The 22212-nt window shown below is 44.1% G+C and overlaps 2 protein-coding genes across 2 annotated transcripts in view; one reads left to right on the top strand and one right to left on the bottom strand.

The window, feature by feature from the left end:
* The window catches only part of LOC117364834 (C5a anaphylatoxin chemotactic receptor 1-like), a 66899-nt gene extending 63087 nt beyond the window's left edge, over positions 1 to 3812 (bottom strand). The window contains exon 1 of the mRNA XM_033954500.1: positions 3729 to 3812. The gene's annotated coding sequence lies outside the window, so the exon portion shown is untranslated. The remainder of the gene's footprint in view (positions 1 to 3728) is intronic.
* The window catches only part of DHX34 (DExH-box helicase 34), a 160391-nt gene continuing 140677 nt past the window's right edge, over positions 2499 to 22212 (top strand). The window contains exon 1 of the mRNA XM_033954498.1: positions 2499 to 2634. Coding sequence (XP_033810389.1) covers positions 2548 to 2634 — 87 coding nt within the window. The 5' untranslated portion in view covers positions 2499 to 2547. The remainder of the gene's footprint in view (positions 2635 to 22212) is intronic.

The raw sequence follows: 22212 nt of genomic DNA, 5'->3' as shown, positions 1-22212 counted from the left end.
GTGGGGGGGAACCCCCCAGTTTACTTAATGGAGATCGTGCCGCATTGTGGGGGCGTTGTGGGGGGTGTGGGGGTTGTAACCCCCCACATTTTACTGAAAACTTCACTTTTTCCCTGTTTTTAGGGAAAAAGTTAAGTTTACAGTAAAATGTGGAGGGTTATAACCCCCCAAACCCCCCCCACAACGCCGGCACGATCTCCATTAAGTAAAATGGGGGGGGGGGCTCCCCAACAAAAACCCCCATCAGAGCCCCTGAAAACTGTAATTTTCTTCGGCGCGCGCCTCCATCTTGCGCTCAGTTGTTGGCGCGCGCCTTTGTCTTTCGCCGACTTGTCTATGAACCAGCTGAAGCAGATCTTGAGGAAAGATGGGGAAGAGGTAACAGTGGTTGCTGGGTGAAGGAAGGAGTAGAAGAGGCAGTGAACTAATGCTTGGAAATGAGGAAGGAAAGAAAATCTGAGAAATAGAGAAATAGAGAGGCATCTTGCCTTTGCTCTTAGGGAACATTAACATAAACATAAGAACATAAGCAGTGCCTCTGCCGGGTCAGACCAGAGGTCCATCCCGCCCAGCAGTCCGCCCCCGCGGCGGCCCAACAGGTCATGACCTGCCTTAATCACCAGAAGGGGCCCCTTTGCCCCCTAGGTTTCTCATCGAAGTCCCATCCTCCCATCAATGTCCTAACCCTCCGGCCTTGCACCTGCACGACCTGGTGAGCTGTCTATACTTATGCAACACCCCAGCACCTCCCTCAGTACCCCACGATCCCCTTTTCCCTCAGGAATCTGTCCAATCCCTGTTTGAATCCCTGTACTGTACTCTGCCGGATCACTTCCTCCGGGAGCGCATTCCATTTGTCCACGACCCTTTGGGTGAAGAAAAACTTCCTTGCATTTGATTTGAACCTATCTCCCTTCAGTTTCTCTGAGTGCCCCCTCGTACCTGTCGTCCCTTTTAGTCTGAAGAACCTGTCCCTGTCCACCCTCTCTATGCCCCTAAGTATTTTGAGGTCTCTATCATATCCCCCCTGAGCCTCCTCTTTTCCAGAGAGAACAGCCCCAGTTTATCCAGCCTCTCAGCATAGTCCATGGCAGTGGTGCCGGGTTGGGCAAAGAGTTAAGATGATTTTATTTACTTATTCAATTTTCTATACCGTTCTCCCAGGAGAGCTGAGAACAGTTTACATGAGTTTATTCAGGTACTCAAGCATTTTTCCCTGTCTGTCTCAGCGGGCTCAGAATCTATCTAATGTACCTGGGGCAATGGGGGGGATTAAGTGATTTGCCCAGGGTCACAAGGAGCAGCGTGAGTTTGAACCCACAACCCCAGGGTGCTGAGGCTGTAGCTTTAACTACTGTGCCAAAAAATATACAAAGCGTGATTCAGAGAGGAAAAGGATCTCAGAAACCTGCTTGGTTAATAGGAACGAACCTTCGCCCCCTAGACTGACACGGTTCCACGTTTCTGTCACTGATCCTAGAAAAAACCTCTCCCCTATTTGATATTTCATAGTTATTTTTTAAATTTTTACACATATCACATGCTTTATTCACACTTATCTTAATGTGTAAAACAGTTTGTGTGATATTTCAGGGTGACGGTATAGTAGTGAGTCGTGGATAAGATTAAAAATAAAAAGATAAAAAGCTTTAAAAGGAATAAAAAAGATGAAGTGTAGGGTCATGAAATGGTTAACTGTTGTTTAAAATATTGCTCTGGACTACATAGCTGAAAACAGTGTACAATCTATTGACCTCATCTGCCTGAAATGTATGTCCCCACCTTACCACATTGTAAGCTAAATAGATAAGAGTTTGAGCCATGATGTACCCTGCCCTTCTGTACATTTAACATTTAGAACTGTAAGAGTTAGTTAAGTGACCTGCTAGTGTGAGCTTAGGACCAATAATAATTGTAGAAAAGTTATAGAAGTAACAAATGAAAATTCTAGTTTTTGCATATATTAGTTTGCGAAAAGGGCATAAAAGTCCGTGTATTTCCTGTTTCTGACATTCTAGTAGGCAGGCTATTAACTGCACTAGAGTCCGGTATGCTGTAAATAAACCTCTTGTACTTTCTTCACGCCTCTGACTTTGTGTGTCCAAGTGACCTTTCAGAAGTAGTACTTTAAGAATAAAAAATGAGAGGATATAAGTGAATATATGATGTTACATGGTACCCTTGCTGCAAAATAGAGAATGACACAGGGACAAATTTGTCCCTATCCCCATGGGATCTATCTTCATTACCGTCCCTGTGAGTTCTGTCCCTTTCCTTGCCCCATCCCTGCAAGCTCTGGCCTCATTTACACAAGCCTCAAACACTTTAAAAAAGCCGCTTCTCTGCATGCCCCGCCTACATGGGAACAGGAAGTTGCTGCAGAGAGGTGACTTCCGGGGCAGGCTGTCGGTAACAGTAGGGTTACCAAATGTTTTTTGTAAAAAAGAGTACACGTGATTGCCCCGTTCCACCCCCCCAGCCCAACCCCCCCCACTACACCCTCAGCCCCACCCCAGATTCAAAAATTGCTGCATTTACTAGAAAAGCATGATCTCAGCCAAACCCACCCCCTCCCACCATGGCTTCCTTGCAGCATCTGAAATTGGAAAGCAAAAAGAGAACTCACACTTAACGGTAATGTGATGATGTCAACTGGGGATGGGATCTGTCAGATATGCTGGATAATTGGATTAGCAAAGGTCGAGTCTATATTTGTAAATGGGCTATTTGAAAGTCACCCACTCTCTCTGCAGATAAAAGAATGTATTATGGCTTTTTTGAGTTTCTGTAGGTGTTTTAGATGCATTTAAATCTTGCATTACGTTTTATTTTCCCTCCCTTTCATTCTACCCTGATTCTCCCCTTTTTATAAATATTGTAGTTCTTCCTTTTATCCTACCGTTTCAGTTCTGTCTGTGATTTGTTGTAGTCTATTATTACTCATCTCTTGTCCTTTTGTTTATGCATTATTTTATGTTCCCCTATTTTATCTTTGTAAACCACCTTGAAGCCCGACTAGGCGGTATATCAGATTTTAATAAAACTTGAAACTTATTGCTTGGCCCTGGCTAAATCTGCTCTTTGCTGCCCCTTGGATGGTGTCGCCCTGAGTAACCACCTAGTCTTCAACAGTTCAATGAATGTCGGGAGAATCAAATATTTAATCAGAACATTAATGAACATATTTGATTATTTAAATCAGAACATTGATAAACATTCTTTCCTTACTGTGTGCAATGAATGAAAACGTTACCACCCACATTGACATTTGTGGTTTTAAGGCACACTGCACCATCTGAACACAAAAAAATATGTCATATAGAAACATGATAAAGGCCAAATGACCCATCCAGTCTGCCCATCTGCAGAATCCACTATCTCCTCATCTCTCTAATAGAAACATGAGAAGTTGGATGTTATAAGTTATATATTCTATGACCTGAATCTATTTTGAGTTGCTAATAACCACGTAGTCTTGCTTAATGGTTAAGCTAGCCCAGACCCTTCTCTTTCAAGACCCTAGTGATATGAGTAATCTTGAACTTCATACATGATTTAATCAGCAAGTAGTGTGGTTTCCTAAGGATAAGGACTTGATGCCTCTGCAAACGTATCCCCATACAACTGCATTTTGCACAACCTGCAGTTTGTTTATCATTTATCTCTTTCAGCTCCCCTACCATGGAGGAGTCTCTATATCAGCTCAGACTCTACCCCTCATTTCTCACCAGCAAGGATTCAGTGTGTGCTTTGTCCCAGATTTTATCCTTCTCTTCTCCAAATTGAGGCAGGGTTGGTGAGAGGGTTCTGAGCACCCTAATCAATCTTCAGCATTGCACCTGCTGATCTTGATTTATCTACCGGTAGCAAATTCCAGCACCTTCCTGATGGAGGCAATGGTTTTGACACAGTGCTTCCTCCAGTATAGTATTTGAAGGACTGTATTATTTTAGAATTTTGAATGATTTTTATGTTATAAATGTTTATGTATATTTATAACCCACTGAGGTTTAAGCAGGAAATAAGCTTTTTAAATAAATAAATAAATTCTCCCCCACCTAGGATTACCAGACTTCCGGGAAAACCTGGACATATCCTCTTTTTAGAGGACTGTCTGGACTCCTGGATGGACTTTCTGAAACCCAGCATTTTTCCAGGTTTTGGAAAGCGCTAACAATCTCTAGCTGTATCTGGAGGGCCTCTGAATATGTGCGGATGACATCACACATAGAAGACGCTTTGTGGGGGTGGAACACCAGTGTTTTTATTGCTGATTTGCACCAAAAAAAACCCATTAAGAATGCTGGCTCCTTTCTTTCCTCCTGACAGAGAAATGGGGAAGTCCATGAAGGCTACAGCACTGCATATACTAAGTGGAGGGAAGAACACAAGAACTGCCGCTTCTGGGTCAGACCAGTGGCCCATCACGCCCAGAAGTCCACTCCCGTGGTGGCCCTTAGGTCAAAGACCAGTGCCTTAACTGAGACTAGCCTTATCTGCGTACGTTCTGGTTCAGCAGGAACTTGTCTAACTTTGTCTTGAATCCCTGGAGGGTGTTTCCCCCTATAACAGCCTCCGGAAGAGTGTTCCAGTTTTCTATCACTCTCTGGGTGAAGAAGAACTTCCTTACATTTGTACGAAATCTATCCTCTTTTAACTTTAGAGAGTGCCCTCTCGTTCCCTCTATTTTGGAGAGGGTGAACAACCTGTCTTTATCTACTAAGTCTATTCCCTTCATTATCTTGAATATTTTGATCATGTCCTCTCTCAGTCTCCTCTTTTCAAGGGAGAAGAGGCCCAGTTTCTCTAATCTTTCACTGTACAGCAACTCCTCCAGCCCCTTGACCATTTTAGTCGCTCTTCTCTGGACATAAGAACATAAGAACATAAGCAATGCCTCTGCTGGGTCAGACCTGAGGTCCATCGTGCCCAGCAGTCTGCTCTCGTGGCGGCTCAACAGGTCCAGGACCTGTGCAGTAATCCTCTATCTATACCCCTCTATCCCCTTTTCCAGTAGGTAATTGTCCATCCTTTCTTAAACCCCATTACCGTACTCTGCCCTATTACGTCCTCTGGAAGCGCATTCCAGGTGCCTCTCTTCGTACTCTCTTTTGGCTTTTCGAACCACACGGTGACATTCTTTTTGATTTTTCCTGTGCTCTTTCCAGTTCTCCTCAGTTTTGTCCTTTTTTCACTTCCTGAATGAATTTTTCTTATTCCCTATTGCTTCCTTCACTATTTTGGTTATCCACGCCGGGTCTTTTGTTCGACTCTTTGTGCACCCCTTTCTGAACCTGGGGATATATATATTTTGCGCCTCGCTCACCATGCCCTTGAAAAAAGACCAGGCATGTTGTACCGTTTGCTATTTTTTGGAAGTGTTCCTAAGTTTCTTCCTTACCATATCCCTCATTGCCTCGTAGTTTCCTTTCCTGAAGTTAAAAGTTGTCGCTATGGTTCTCTTCCCTTTCGATATTCCTACCTCAACCTTGAACTTGATCATATTATGATCACTGTTTCCCAACGGTCCCACTACTTCTACTTCCTTTGCAGATCCCCTTAACCCATTTAGGATTAGATCCAGAGTGGCATTTCCTCTTGTCGGTTCTCTAACAAGCTGCTCCATGAAGCAATCCTGTGTAGCTTCCAGGAATTCTGTCTCTCTAGCGCATTTTGAGTTTCCAAGACTCCAGTCTATCCCAGGGTAGTTGAAGTCTCCCATAATAACTGTGTTACCGCTTTTGCATTCTCGCTTCATCTCGGTTTCCATTTCTTCATCAATATCTCCGGTTTGTCCAGGTGGACGATAGTATAGGCCTATCTTTATTTCAGGCCCTTTCCTTCCTGGTATTTTAACCCATAGCGATTCTAGCTTGTTGGCCGTCTCTGCTGTGTCCATTTTTGTCGATCGTATGCTTTCTTTTATGTATAGGGCTACTCCACCTCCCTTCTGTCCTGATCTGTCCTGGCGATAGAGTTTGTACCCTGACAGTGCTGTATCCCATTTGTTTTCCTCATTCTACCATGTTTCAGAGATTCCAATGATGTCTATGTCTTCTGCATTGGCCATGGCTTCTAGTTCCCCCATTTTGTTTCTCAGGCTCCTTGCATTGGTATATATGCAATTTAGATCCTGGTATTTTGTTGTCTTCATTTCCATTCCCTGTGCTTCGGTCTTTATTTTCTTCTCTTTTGCTACAATCTTTCTAACCTCCTCTTCTGGGTTAGTCGACTCTTGCAATTTGTCCCTTGCTTCTTCCCGGCCTTTTTTCCCCTCAGTATCTTCACGGGATACCTTCTTCCGAATCGTCGACGCTTGGTCGACTGTCGGCTTTCCCCTTCTTGTTAGGTTAAAGCCTGTTCTATTCCTCTCCTGACGTTGTTTGCTAGAAGTCTAGTTCCTGCCATGCTCAGGTGCAGTCCATCTCTCCTGTAGAGCTTGCTCTTGCCCCAGAACGTTGTCCAGTTCCTCACGAAGTGGAATACTTCATTGATTGTAGTTCTCCCTGCCTTTTCACATCTGCCCTCGGTACTGGTAGGATCTCTGAAAATAATATCTTCTGGGTCCTCATCTTCAGCTTCCTTCCCAGAATCTTGAACTGTTCTATCAGCGTGCTTCTTCTGTAGTCTCTCTTGCTGACATTGTTCATCCCGATGTGGATCATTACTGTGGTCTCTTCCGTCTCCTCTCCGTCCAGGATCTTTCCAATGTTGTCCACGATGTCCTTGGTTCTTGCTCCTGGGAGGCAGGTCACCAGTCGATCCTCTCTCCCTCCTGCTATGTGGCTGTCCACATGCCTCAGGATCGAGTCTCCCACTAGGATCGCTGATTTTCCCTTCTTCAATTTTCGCTTCGGTCTCAGGTCGATGTCCTTGGTGTGCTTCGCTCTTTCTTCTTCTGGGCCTCGACTAGCCAATTTCTCCCCTTCATGCGGTATCCCTCTGTGGATGTCTTCTTTGAGGTCATCTGCTTCTTGTTCTCCCTTCCATGTTGGTGTCGGGGTAACTTCTTCTTTCATACGAAGTTCGTTCTCTTCCACCCTCTTCCTGTATGCTTCCTCAATGATTTTCTCGAGTTCCCTGACTTCCTCCTCAATGTGTCTCTCTCTCATGAAGACTTCAGCTGTCTTGATTGGGTCCTCCGTGGTGTAAAGTCCTTCTAGCTCCTGTATCTTGTCCTCTAGTCGCTTGACTTCCTTCTTCAAGCTTTTCAGCTCCTGACACCGACCGCATACATATGACTGTCTCCCCGAGGGGAGGTAGTCATACATATGACAGTCCGTGCAGAACACTGGAAAGCTCATCTTCTGGTTTCCCTCTGTTTCCATTGGTGTCCTCTCTCTCTCTACCTGCTGCTGGGGTCCTCTCTCTCTCTCTGCCTGCTGCTGGTGTCCTCTGTCTCTCTATCTCTCTGCTTGCTGCTGGTGTCTTCTCTCGCTCTCTCTGCCTGCTGCTGGTGTCCTCTCTTACTCTCTCTGCCTGCTGCTGGTGTCCTCTCTAACTCTCTCTGCCTGCTGCTGGAGTCCCCTCTCTCTCTCTCTGCCTGCTTGACGCCTCCTCAGTAACCTTGTGTGAAAGACTTGGCCCTTCTTGAGGCCCTTTGCAAAGGCACGCCGAACGGCTGTGCACCATTGGCTCGACTCCTGTTATGGAGGAGCCCGGTCGATCTTCGATGACGCGGTGGGGGTGGGCGGAGCCACTCTCGCCGCTGCCCCGATAGTATTTTCACCTACTCCTGCTTCCTTCTGCTCTCCTTGGCTCTCCCCTTCCTCTCCTTCTCTCTTTCTCGCTTCTCCTTCGCTCCCCCTTGCTTCTCCTTCACTCACACTGCTCTCTGCCGCTGGCTCAACTCCTGGACCCTTTCGAGTAGTACTGTGTCCTTCTTCATGTATGGCGACCAGTGCTGGATGCAGTATTCCAGGTAGTGGCCCGGAACAGCTGCATGATAACCTTCTCCGATCTGTTCGTGATCCCCTTCTTAATCATTCCTAGCATTCTGTTTGCCCTTTTCACCACCACCATGCATTGCGTGGATGGCTTCATTAACTTGTCGACCAGTACTCCCAAGTCTCTTTCTTGGGGGGTCTCTCCGAGTACTGCACCGGACATCCTGTATTCGTTTATAAGATTTTTGTTACCGACATGCATCACCTTACACTTATCCACATTAAACCTCATTTGCCATGTCGCAGTTCATTTCTCGAGCGTGTTTATGTCATGTTGCAGGTCTTTGCAATCCTTCTGTGTCTTCACTATTCTGAATAACTTCGTATCGTCTGCAAATTTAATCACCTCGTTTGTCATACCAATTTCCAGGCCGTTTATAAATATGTTGAAAAGCATGGATCCAAGCACCGAACCCTGTGGCACTCCACTTGTGACGCTTTTCCAGTTCGAGTATTGTCCATTTACCCCCCATTCTCTGTTTCCTATCCACCAGCCAATTTTTAATCCACGTGAGTATTTCACCCTCGATTCCATGGCTCGCAATTTTTCGAAGTAGTTGTTCATGCGGGAACTTGTCGAATGCCTTTTGAAAATCCAGATATACAATGTCGACCGGGTCACCCTTGTCTATCTGCCTCTTTACTCCCTCAAAGAAGTGCAGCAAGTTTGTCAAGCAAGATCTTCCTTTGCTGAAGCCGTGCTGACTGGTCCTCATCAGATTATATCCATTAAGGTGATCAATGATGCTGTACTTTATCAGTGCCTCTACCATCTTTCCCAGTACCAAGGTCAGACTTACCAGTCTGTAGTTTCCCGGTTCTCCCCTCGAACATTTCTTGAAGATCTGCGTAACATTTACCACTTTCCAGGCTTCCAGAATCCTTCCCGATTTGATCGACAGATTGGCTATTAGTTGGAGCAGTTCAGCTATAGCCCCTTTCAGTTCCTTGATTACCCTCGGATGGATGCCATCCGGTCTCAAGAATTTATCGATTTTAAGCCTATCAATCTACCTGCATACCTCTACTAGACTGACCATCAACCCTGTCACAGTTTCCCTTCTTTGTTTCCTCCGTATAGCCTGTCGGCTTCTGGTATGTTGCATATATCCTCTTTGGTAAATACAGATGCAAAAAATGTGTCCAGTTTGTCGGCGATGGCTTTGTCCTCCTTTAGCACTCCCTTTATTCCATGGTCATCCAACGGCCCCACCATTTTCTTCGCAGGTCGTTTCCCCTTAATATATCGAAAGAACAGCTTGAACTTTTTTGCCTCCTTGCCTATTTTTTCTTCATAGACTCTTTTGGCCCCTCTTACCGCCTTATGGCACCTGCTTTAATGTTATTTGTGCTTTTTCCAGTTTTCGTCTCTTATTGACCTTTTCCATTCCTTAACTAAATTACCTAGGCAAATTCCTTGAACACAGCTCTAATACTGCTTCCGCTCTACCTATATCCTTTCAGAAAAAAACCCCTAAATATTTATTTTGCTTTTTTCATTTGTGAACCTTTTTTTACTTGTAAAACTGTGCAAATGTATATCTTGTACACATTGCCCTTAAATCTCACTCTTGAGTACTCCATCCTCAGAATCTCTGGCTTGTACCAGAAGCAATGGGGAGTGAAAATGACTTAAGAGAAACAGAGAAGCATGGCAGCAGATAAAGGCCAAATGGCCCATCTAGTCTACTCATCTATGGTATCCATTATCTTTTCTTCTCCCTAAGAGATCCCATGCGCTTGTCCCATGCTTTCTTGAATTCAGACAGTCTTTGTCTCCACCACCTCTATCGAGAGACTGTTTTAAGCATCTACCACCCTTTCTGTAAAAAGGTATTTCCTTAGATTAATAGAAACACAGAAACATGATTTATTTATTTAGATTTGATTTCTATCCCATCTTCCCAGGAGCTCAGAACGGGTTACAAGCCAACATTCACAGAAGTTACATTGGACAGTATATTTGCCAATACAATACAATACAATATAGTCACAAAAGAGCAGTATAGTAACTTGAGGACATTCATATGGAATTTCTGGAGGTCATTACAGAATATTGAACCAAGGGGTCATCAGCTGGTGGTTGTTGGCAGAGAGAGATCAGAGGAAATTGTTTGCAGTTGGACCTTTAGTTGAAGAGAAAGGTCTTCATTGCTCTTCGGAAGGTCATCAATGTGTTCTGTGATCTGATTTGAGGGGGGAGTTGCCAAGTTACCCAGCTCCAGGAGGGAGACTTTTTGGTCAATACTGTATTTGAACTTATATCCAAATTCAGTGTGATATTTATAGTCTCTGATACCACCAATTGAAATCAGCAATTCAGGTCCCATCATGTACCAGGATAAGGTTGCAGAAATCTAGGACTGAGTTTCTTTTTCGAACTGTACCCATTAAGCTTCTCCAATGCATGTGCTGCATAGTCCCCATGCTCACTCACAAAATATATTAATGCTATCATACCCACAGCGAGGCTCTACACTTTTCCCTGCTGAATGCTCCGCACTGCTCCCGACACTCATAGAGTTCCTATGAGCATCGGAAGCAGCGCGGAGCATTCTGCGCAAATAACCGCTAAAAGTTTAGTAAAAGGGAGAGGGGGATAATTCAACTGGTTGACAAATTTCTTAGAACAAACAAACCCATGAAGTGCAACATGTCACTGAAGATGCACTTTCTACATTCACACTTGGACATCTTTCCCGTAAATCTTAGTGCAGTCAGCGACGAACATGGCGAAAGGTTTCACCAGAGAAAACATAAACAAACGAAAATTTACTGTATTTTATTTATTTATTTATTCAATTTTTCTATACTGTTCTCCCAGGGGAGCTCAGAACGGTTTACATGAATTTATTCAGGTACTCAAGCATTTTTCCCTGTCTGTCCCAGCGGGCTCATAATCTACCTAATGTACCTGGGGCAAGGGGGGGGGTTAAGTGACTTGCCCAGGGTCACAAGGAGCAGTGTGGGTTTGAACCCACAACCTCAGGGTGCTAAGGCTGTAGCTTTAACCACTGCACCACACACTCCCCACTCCAAGGCAATAAGGTGGTGGATATAGTTACATCTGTTTAATGTAAAAATATGGAGAAAGACCTCGAACACCCAAGTGTTGAAGTGCTTAATGCAAATACTTTAAATAGGGCTATGAACATCATCATTGGTCAAGAAAACCCTGTTTTTATTGCTTTATATATTTTTTATTTTTAACTCAATCGTGTATTTATACATGTGTCCTCAAACACTAAACACTCATCAGATGATTACAAATCATACAAACACTGCTGTAAAAAATCATATTCAATGCCAAAAATACAATCACATATCACCCCTTCTTCAAAAAGCTCATTGGCTCCCTGTTGAGCACAGAATAAATTATAAAATTCTTTTATTGAATTTTTAAACCCGTTTAAGTAACCAACCCGAATTTATCAACAGTGTAATCATACCTTACTGTCCATCTAAAGCCCTTCATTCTACATCTCAAAATCTCTTAACGATCCGTTCTTTAAAGCACATCAATACCATTAGATCCAATCATTTCGTGGTAACCGCCCCTTCTCTTTGGAATTCCACCCCTAACCATCTCCGTTCAGAAGTATCTCTTCCGCAATTTAAAATTAAGTTAAAAACATTCTTATTCCAAGATGCTTTTGACACCTAACTGCCCTGATTAGGGCTAAATTTTATTTTGTTTTATTTTTTAAAATCTCCTTCCTATCGTACCTTACCTTTTATGTTCTTTACTTTACTTTAACTATTGTAGTTCCTCCCTCTTTTCTTCCTATTGTTCCTGTTCGTCTAAAGTTTATGTATTACTTGTCTTGTTAACTTATCATGAGGTTCATTTATGTAAGTTGGTATTGTCCGTTCCTTATTAGTACTTATTTGTACACCGCTCAGAAGTTTGATTGAGTGGTATAATTTTTTTTAAAATAAACTTGATTAGTGCAGATAATAGCTGGGAGTTTTGTAATAATGGGTTCACTAACTGCTTTGTAGTATCAACCACTTTTAAGCATCAAAAATAAATTTAGAAAAAGCACTTAGCTTGTTCCCAACGGAATCCTGGCCTGTCTGTTTCACTTCAAAATGGCTTCATCAGGGGAAGTGCTTAACCAGTGTCCAAATGCTATGACTGCTCAAAAAGTCAGCGTGTTGATCTAAAGCAGGGGTGTCCAACCTTTTGGCTTCCCTGGGCCGCATTGGATGAAAAAAATGTTTCTGGGGCCACACAAATGCGCAAACGCTGCAGCAAGAGAGAGGAGGGAGCTGGCAAGATGGTAAACACCCGGGGGCAACAGAGGAAAACACTGCATCCCCCTCGACCGGGGCCGCACAAAATACTTCACGGGGCCGCAGGTTGGACACCCCTGATCTAAAGTGTAAAGAAAACAACAAATTAAAACAGATAAATTTACATTGGCTATGTCGGTGCAGCAGAAAAATGTTTCATATATGTTATTTCTATTGTTCTTCTATAACTATTAAATAATATGACAACCTTATTTAACTATTTTTTGAAAATTTTTTACCCTATCTCTTTTGCCTGTCTCAGGCACTATCTGACTTTGTGAATGATGAGCCACTACTCATCCTGTAACTGTTCTCTTGTTGATATCTTGTACCTTATGGTAAACACCCCAGTACCCTCTACCCCATTGTAAACTTACTGTAACTGTTTTCTCGTGCTAATATCTCGCACCTTACTTGGTACTTCCGGTATCTTATTGTAAACACCCCAGTACCCTGTACCTCATTGTAATCATACTGTAACTGTTTTTTCGTGTTAATATCTCGTACCTTACTGTAATCACCCAGTACCTGCTCACTTTGTATCACCCTGTATCCTACTGTTAACACTGTACTCTCTCTAGACACGACTCCACTGTAAACCGCTTCGAACTTAAGGGAAAAGCGGTATATAAGAAATAAAATTATTATTATTATTATTATTATTACTCCACATATAGTAAATAAAAATAGCGCCTGCTCCAAAGCAAGATGTTAAAGGGGTCTTTTACTAAGGCGTGCTAGCTGTTTTAGCGCATGCTAAATGCAAACGCACCCATAGAATATAAATATGTTTCTGTCCCAGAGCATAAAATCATCATCAATGAATCTGAATGTTCTAATCTTCTTATTAAATGGTGAGTTCCCTGAAATTAGTAAATACAGCTTGTTTATAAAGAAGAAAAAAATTCTCCTTCATAACTAATCTGGCCAAGTGCATAATAATTCCATTGGTGCACTATGTGGTCTCACTCGTTCTTCTAATAACAGCATTCGCATTCCCGTCACCTGCAACTGAAAGCTAATCACCATCAATCAATAATCACACAACTCAGTTTTATTGGAATAAATATTTGGCCGCAGCTTTATTATCTATCTGAATATTATCTTCACTTACAATACAATCTGTGTCCAAAAACCAACAAACCCCCAATGCATATTTCACCCACCCCCCAGGGAGCTATTCAGTGTCGAAACTAGCTCCCGTTAAGTCTTTAAATTTATAACATTCCCCCAAACATGGCCCACGGTGACGCAAGGCCATGCTTCCCCTCCCCTCCCCCCAAACATGACCCACGGTGACACAAGGCCATGCTTCCCCTCCCCCAAACATGATCCACGGTGACGCAAGGTCATGCTTCCCCTCGCAGCGGTATCGCATACGAGTGTTACATTTATTTATTTATTAACTGCTCATCTCCCAGATCCAACTGGGCCAAACCCCATTTTCCACCCCACCCAAAGGTGCGACCACCTCCCCCCAACCCCATAAGCTCCACCAAACCCACCCAAGTCGACATATAACATGTACACCCCCCACCCCACCCCACCCCACTGACACAAAACATAACACCAGCACAAATGGGAGGGAGGGATAATCTTTTCCTAAAGATACTACTCTACTGCTCCCCTTTCCTCACAGAGTTCACTCCAGACTGCCACAACATCCAACCAATCACGTGACTGCTCCACCCCATCACCTTAAAAAACCTCCCTAATCATTTTTCTTTCTTAGAAGCTCTGTCTATTAACCCTTTCTTACCTCCTCTTATAAAATTGTCAATCCTTATTCTACAGACCCTTGATAACACCTCATATATTCCCCTCTCCCTCTGTCCCCCCTCCCATTTTACCCACACCATCATTCAATAAATATTACCAGCCGGTGACATCAGCTCAGCTAATGTTATATCACACCAGATGAATCTGGTGTTCTTCTATATTCATACAGTACCACTAATGCTTCATCTTGCGGTATGGATGTTGTGACCAGGCGTGGCCGCAGCTAGGGACTTGCCTGGTGCACAGGCTGCGGCTGAGTGGTAAGGCGAGGCTTGGAGTGTGTGGAGTAGAGGAAAAGGCAGTACAACACACAAGGTGAAAAAAGAAAATGTGCTTTATTTGCATAAATAGTTCAGCACTTGTCATAGCTTCACAAGATTTCAATAATGGTGCAAAACAAGAACAAACACATCAGACACAGTTCAATCCATCTTTTCCTTCTGCTGCTTCTGGCTTTACCACATAATGTAAACCAGGTAAGTCATAAACATTCAGAAAAAAAACAAAACATAAGTTGCTTGAAGCTCAACTTCGGGGCCCAGGGTTTAATTGCCAGTGCTTGGGGGCAGGGCAGGATTAATTCATCGAGGGCCCCTAGGCACCCAAGTACACTGGGCCCCCCTGCCCCGCCCCACCCCACCATGCACCCAGGCGGAAACAGGAAGCTGCGTCAGAGGGAAGCTTTGGACAAGCAGCACCGCTTGCACAGTTACAGTTCCCGTTGCCTTTCTTACCCGTGTTGCTTGCTTGTCTTACTTTCCGTCGATGGGGGGGGGCCCGCATTGCCGATCGGGGTGGAGCCCGTGTTGCCAATCGGGAGGGGGTGGGCGTGTTGGCGATCAATGCTGGAGGGGCCCATTGCCGTTTGGAAAAAACAATGTTGATGCCCTCCTTCATCGGGCCCCCACTGACCATTTCGGGCCCTAGGCCTTGGCCTGTTGGTTAATCCTGCAACTGCTTGGGGGGAAAATAAGGAAAACTCTTCCCCAAGCTTGGGATTTCACCTCTCATAAAGGAGCCAGAATTCTAGGATCCCCACCCACTGAAATCACCAGTAAAAATAAAACTGGCTGCCTTACAGGTTTCATACAGGCAAAAGAAAACACAGTTCAAAACAATATCTGGGACTTATTCAGTCTTTACAGTCAATTCCAGCAGAAGATGAAACAATCTTCACAATCCCAAAACTATTCTTCTTAATCAGCAAGCCTTAATTAAAGTATGGCAGCTTCTAGTTCAGCTGCATAACTTCAGGATCAGCCCCACCCCCACACTCTGCAGTTTACATGCTCCGGGTATCTGTTTCATCTAAAGCAGTGGTCTCAAACTCAAACCCTTTGCAGGGCCACATTCTGGATTTATAGGTACTTGGAGGGCCGCAGAAAAAATAGTTAATGTCGTATTAAAGAAATGATAATTTTGCGTGAGGGAAAACTCTATATAGTTTATAAATCTTTCCTTTAACAATTAAAGGAAAGATTTATAAACTATAAAGAGATTTACCTCATGCAAAATTGTCATTTCTTTAATACGACATTAACTATTTTTCTGCAGGCCTCCAAATACCCTATTTTTTCTGCGGCCCTCACAGTTAAAGTTTAACATCTTTCTTTTCTCAGAACTGACACATTTCAATCACTGTATTGAAAATAAAATCATTTTCCCTATCTTTGTTGTCTGGAGACTTCATTTTTCTGTGCTTTTAACTATGTTTCCAGGGCCTTCTTGTCCTTTGACTATTTTTTTCTCTGTCTTCACGTTCTGCCTTGCATCCATCTTTCAAAATAAAACATAACACAAAAAAACCCCATAGCACAAAAAAATGTGCTCATAAGCTCTTCAGCAAGGCGCCACAGCAGCAGTATAATGTCGCTGGAAAGGTGCTTGAATTTTAATCATAACACATTGCATGGAGCAAGGATTCTTGCTTCTACTGACGTGGCAAATGTTATGGCTCTACAAAAGTTGTTTAACAGTAGACCACTTATCTGAAAAGGTCAGTTCACATGAGCCGTGAACAAGGCAGGATTAATTCGTCGAGGGCCCCTAGGCACACAAGCACACTGGGCCCCCCTTCCCCGCCCCACCCCACCATGCACCCAGGTGGAAACAGGAAGCTGCGTCAGAGGGAAGCTTTGGGCAAGCAGTACCGCTTGCACAATTACAGTTCCCATTGTCTTTCTTACCCGTGTTGCTTGCTTGTCTTACTTTCCGTCAATGGGGGGGGGGGGCGCGTTGCCGATCGGGGGGGAGGGACCCATGTTGATGATTGATGCTGGAGGGGCCCATAGCCGTTTGGAAAAAATAATGTTGTTGCCCTCCTTCATTGGGCCCCCCTGACCATTTCGGGCTCTATGCACGTGCCTACTTGGCCTATTGGTTAATCCTGCCCTGGCCGTGAACTGACCTTTTCAGATAAGTGGTCTACTGTTAAACAACTTTTGTAGAGCCATAACATTTACCACTTCAGTAGAAGCAAGAATCCTTGCTCCATGCAATGTGTATGATTAAAATTCAAGCACCTTTCCATGTCTCACCTTCCCTTCATATCTCTCTCTCCTTCCCTCCCGATTTCCATGGTCTGACATCTCTCTCCTTCCCTCCCAGTGTAACATTTCGCTTTCCCTTCCTCCTTTCTGCCCCCTGCAGCCCATCTTCCTTCCCTTCCTACTTTCTGGCCCCCCCTCTCAGTCCAACATTTCTCCCTCCTTTTCACTAGTCCAACATTTTTTTCTCTCTTCCTCCTGCATGCTTAAGGTGACCATTTATTTTTTTCATCAAAACGGGACATCTATTAATATTTAGTCCTGCCCCAATCCCGCCCCCAATTTCTTCCATTCATTTTTCATGTACACATATCTTATTAATTCATAATGGTAACCATAAAATAAAAAAACCCACAAAGCACACTATACGCAGAGAAAATGTTAATTATCATTTATATTTGGGTTTTTTTCAAAGATGTCAAGGCAGATGACTTTAAAATATGCAATGTCACCTCAGTAACTATAGAAAAATAGACAAATATAATGCAACATATAGAGAGCAGATATAAATTCTCAAAACTGAAACATTTTGATCACTAAATTGAAAATAAAATCATTTTTTCTACCTTTGCTGTCTGGTGATTTCATGAGTCTCTGGTTTCATTTCCTTCTGATTGTGCATCCTTTCTTTCATTTCTTTCTTTACTCAGGCCCAACAATTGTCCCTTTCTATTCCCTCCCTACTTCCCTCCTATGTCCTTAGTGCCCCCCAGTGCCTCCTTCCTATGTCCTTAGTGCCCCTTCCCATGTCCTTAGTGCCCCCAGTGCTCCTTCCTATGTCCCCCTCACTGCCTTCCAGCCTTTGTCCCACCCCCTCCCCCTAAGCCAGCCAGGCTACCTCCCTCCCTCCCTACCGCACTAAAGCCAGCCTGCCTACCTCCCTCACTCCAGCAACGAAGCCTGCCTCCCCCGGACCGGCCCCCCGCTGCTGCTACCTACTCACCGAAGCCTGGCCTACTGCCGCTTCAATACACACACACACCCCCGGTCCACTGCTGCTGCTGCTGCCTACCGCAACTAAAGAAAAAGAAGGTCCAGGCACCGGCCTACAAACCTTCTTCCCGACGTCAATTCTGACGTCGGAGAGGAAGTTCCGGGCCAGCCAGGCAGCGATTGGTCTGGCATCCATCTTCTTCCCTTCCCTCCTCCAATGGTCTGGCACTTCTCCTCTTCTTCCCTTCCCTCTCCCACACCCCCATGGTCTGGCATTTCACTCTCTGCTCTCCCTTCCTCCCACTTCCATCAGCATCTGCCCCCTGTCTTTCCCTCCAACCCAATTCCATCCAGTATTCTTTCCCTTTATGTCTCTCTCCTTTCCCTGCACACCAATTCCATAAGCATCTGCCCCTTGCTCTCCTTCCACCACCCTGACCCTCTTTCTCTCTCTCCACCACCCTTCCATACCACCCTGACTCTCTTTCTTTCCCTCCACCACCCTTCTTTGCTCCTTTCTCCCTACAAACCAGCAAGTTCCCGTGATAACTGCTTCTGTTGCCTCTGCTCTGGAAGAGGTAAATGACGTCGGAGGGGGTGGGCCGGCAGATGCAGGGAATTGCGGCAAGGTCCTGTGATGACTGTGGCTGTCCGTCCACCCCTCCGACATCACTTACGTCTTCCAGATTAGAGGCGACAGATGAGAGTCATCTCAGGACCTTGCTGCACTTCGTGCCTGCCGATTCTCCTTTGTTAAAAGTACGGTAGCCGCGCTGAGGTGCAGGTACCGATTACAGCAGCGCGGGAGGTTCCAGACCCAGCCGGCCGGCTGTGCACCCCCATAGGGCTGGCATCTGGTGAGGTCCTGGTAACAACAGCGGGGGCCGGTCTGGGGAGGGGCAGGCTTCGGTGCTGGAGGGAGGGAGGCAGGCAAGGCTAGCTTTGGTGCGGCAGGGAGGGAGGGGAAGCAATCGCCTGTCCTGTTATCCCCACACACATCTTTGGGACGCTGTCCCTTAAAACGGGACATTTTGGCGTCCCAAAGCTGTGCGTGGGGACAACGGGACAGGGGATCTAAAAATGGGACAGTCCCATTCAAAACAGGATGGATGGTCACGTTATGCATGCTTCTCCTCTGATCCTCCTTCCATCAACCAAACAACATCTCTCTCTTTCTCCCTCCATGAGTCCAACTTTTCACTCTCTGCCCTCTCCCCCTTCCCCAGTGTAACATTTCTCCTTGCCTCATTTCTGTCTCCCCCATCCATCTTGCCTTCTCCATGAGTCAAGTTTTCAAGTTTCAAGTTTTATTTTAATTTGATGAATCACTTATTTAGTTTTACTAAGCGAGATTCATTAATAAATATTATAAACATATATTTAGACATACCATTTAAAATTTAAAATAATGGGTTAGACAAATAGACTTACAGACCAATCAATACACAAGGTTAAAGGGACAGAACTACAATTCAATGCTTTAAAGTACAGAGGAGAACCATAAATGGAAAGAACATTAGGGAGGGAAGAGTGGAAACCAAGAAGAAACTAATATAAAATTGAAGCATAATTTAAAGATTAAAAGCATCTTTAAAAAGGAAACTCTTTAAGTTACTTTTAAAATGACTCAAATCATTTTCCTCTCTTACATGCTGAGGCAAAGTGTTCCAAAGTTGCGGAGCCATCACTGAAAACATATCATGTCGGTGAGTTCCAATAACTTTCAAAGAGGGGACTACTATGAGGTTTTGATTAGTGGACCGGAGAGAACGTGACGTGCTATAAGGGATAAGTATTTTATTAATGAATTGAGGTTCATTAGTGGAAAGGGTTTTAAATACTAAGAGTAAAATTTTATAAGTAATATGATAGTTAATTGGGAGCCAATGAGATTTAATCAGAAAAGGAGTGACATGATCATATTTTGTATCGCTTTCTCTCTCTGTCCTTGCCTCTTCCCTCAGTGATATTTCTCCTTCGCACCCCCTAACCCAACATGCTTTCTTCCCATTCACCATCTCACCCTCCCCTCCAGTGTGTAGCACCTTTCCTTTCCCTCCCTTTCTGCTATGTCCAGCATCATCTCTTCTCCCTTCCTTTTACCTCCCCCTTGTCCAACAGTACCCCTTCTCCCTTCCTTCTTCCCCTCCTCCCCTTGTCCAGTAGTACCCCTTCTCCCTTCCTTCTTCCCCTCCTCCCCTTGTCCAGCAGTACCTTTTCTCCCTTCCTTCTTCCCCTCCTCCCCTTGTCCAGCAGTACCCCTTCTCCCTTCCTTCTTCCTTTCCTCCCCTTGTCCAGCAGTATCCTTTCTCCCTTCCTTCTTCCCCTCCTTCCCTTGTCCAGCAATACCTGGTGCACACTGGGCAGGAAGAGAAGCTCCGGCATTGGCGTCAGCTGACTTGCAACATCCTGCAGCTGTCGCATATGCTGGGACTCCTGGCAGGAGTCCCGACATATGATATGGCTGCGGAAGCTGCAAGTCAGTTGACGTCGACGCCAACACTTCTCTTCCTGCCCAGTGTTTGAGATCGCACCGGCGTCAGCTGACTTGCAATTGCTTGCTGTCGTCGCATATGCTGGGAGTCCTGCTTTCGCGTATCCAGCAGATATGCGAAAGCAGGAATCCTGGCATATGCGACGGCAGCAGGCAGTTGCAAGTTCGGGTACTAGACCGCTGTATGCATAATAGCAGCCGGGGGGTCGCATGCGGCCCATGGGCTGTGAATTTGAGACCACTGATCTAAAGCATCTGGCTCCATTACAATATCCTTATAACTAGAATTCAGTTTAGTATTAGAGGTCTTTACCTGCTTGCTGCTTTCCAGCCTTGTGCAAGAGTAGTCTACATTCCAGTTCAGTCCATCTGCAGTTGGGAGATGGTGTGAGCTTCTCCTCTCTCTTTCCAGCCACTCCCTTTTCAGTTACATTGTGACTGAGCTCTTTTGTCTCAAGCCAGCTAACTTCTGGGTTGCTCTGAGCTGATTACTGCTTATTACACCTGGGCTAATTGGTCTAACCACTCCAGCCCTGGTTTGCCTTGCTCCCACCCTGGGGTATGCTGGGACTGGTAGATCCTGACCTTTCCCTGTTGTTTGTTGCTTAGGGAAATTAGAACAGGCTTTATAAGTAACTTGCCAGTTTTAGAACTGGTGTGTAAAGGAATCTGTTGATCCTGGAGTGCTCTGGACCTAACTCTAGGGACAGGTATTGTATCTCTCACAGTACAGTTCATACCTCCATCCCCGCTTCTTGGGCACTGCAGGGTTTCCTTCACAGGAACAGGGGTGACACTGTGACAACGTGTACAGTGAAGATATGTCTAACATCACCATCCTACTCCCTGCAGAATGTTTAAAAAATGAGTGGTATCTCTGATGTATGTTGAGTGATTTTGTACAAATTCCCTCAGGAAAAGATCAACAGGTGCAGGTGCATGCCAAAAAGAACTACCGGTACTCTTTGGTAGGATAATATTATTTAATGCAAGAGTCTTTGATGAAGCACAAGAGAAACGTGGCCAACTGGACATCTATACAATAAATCTGTATAAGAAAAGAGTTGTTTATTTTTGGATGGTAGCCACGCTTGCTGTATTTTAGACTATTGAGCAGTGCACCAAGATTACCATCAGTGATACCCTTGTCTGTGCTGATACCTTTGCCTGCGCTGATAAGCTCACAAATTATCTGCTAACAGAGGAAGTTTATGCCACTGTTTCTGAGGTGATAACAGTTTTTTTTGTATGTTGAACAGTAAGAAGGAACATCCTAGTTAAGACTAGCAAGCTATTTCAAAGATACCGTCAACTAATGCAATGTAAGGTTCTTTTCATTTCTAACTTTCTTTTTTTTTTTTTTTATTGCGATCTACCCAAACAAAATCAGAGATGACATTCAAACACTGTGAACATAATTTCTTAAACATTTGCATTATGTATGTTGGTATATTTCTTTACATACGTAATACAAATGTTTCAGAAATTATATTCACAGTGTTTGAATGTGTCATCTCTGATTTTGTTTGGGGAGGGGGTAGATCGCAATAAAAGAAAATAAATTTAGAAATTGAAAGAACTCCACACTGCATTGGTTGAAAGTATCTTTGAAACAGCTTGATAGCCTGAACTAGGATGTTCCCTTTTATTGCTCGAATTCCACACAATCAGGGAAAATGTTACAATAAACTGCCAACATCAAAAATCAGCTGAAGCATAAAATACACAAAAATCGAAGTGGCACTTAAACTCTTATAATAAACATAATCAGCATCTGGTACATTTCAAAAGCAGTGGGTGAATACCGGGTGAAAGTCCAAATGTTCAAAGCATCTGTGAATTTACTCATCAATCATTGCACATGTTTTTTGTTTTCTATAGCACGTAAAAAAGTTCAAAAAAACTTATCTGAGAGTTGTTAAGATGTCAACTTCAGGTTCTGATGCGTTTCGCGGCTGCTGCTTCAGAAAACCCGTAATGTAGTAATGTCAAATCTTTCCTATTGCTCAACATAGAAAAAATTATGTTCATTTTAGGGTTCAATTTTCAAAACTGTACCTTCTGAAGTCAGATCTGCAGGTTTCATCTGCAAGATTTGCACCTCTTCTGAAAAGTAAAATATAACCATACTTTAAGACCCCAGTTTGGGAGGCGTGTCTTGGCAGCGCATCAAAATGGACGGGTGAATGTAGAGCTCCTCACTAACAGGCATTGTTGG

The sequence above is a fragment of the Geotrypetes seraphini genome, chromosome 8 (assembly GCF_902459505.1).
Source record: "Geotrypetes seraphini chromosome 8, aGeoSer1.1, whole genome shotgun sequence".
Classification (NCBI taxonomy): Eukaryota; Metazoa; Chordata; class Amphibia; order Gymnophiona; family Dermophiidae; genus Geotrypetes; species Geotrypetes seraphini.
The sequence above is the reverse complement of the archived record's forward strand: the minus strand, read 5'-3'. Positions and strand labels throughout refer to the sequence as shown.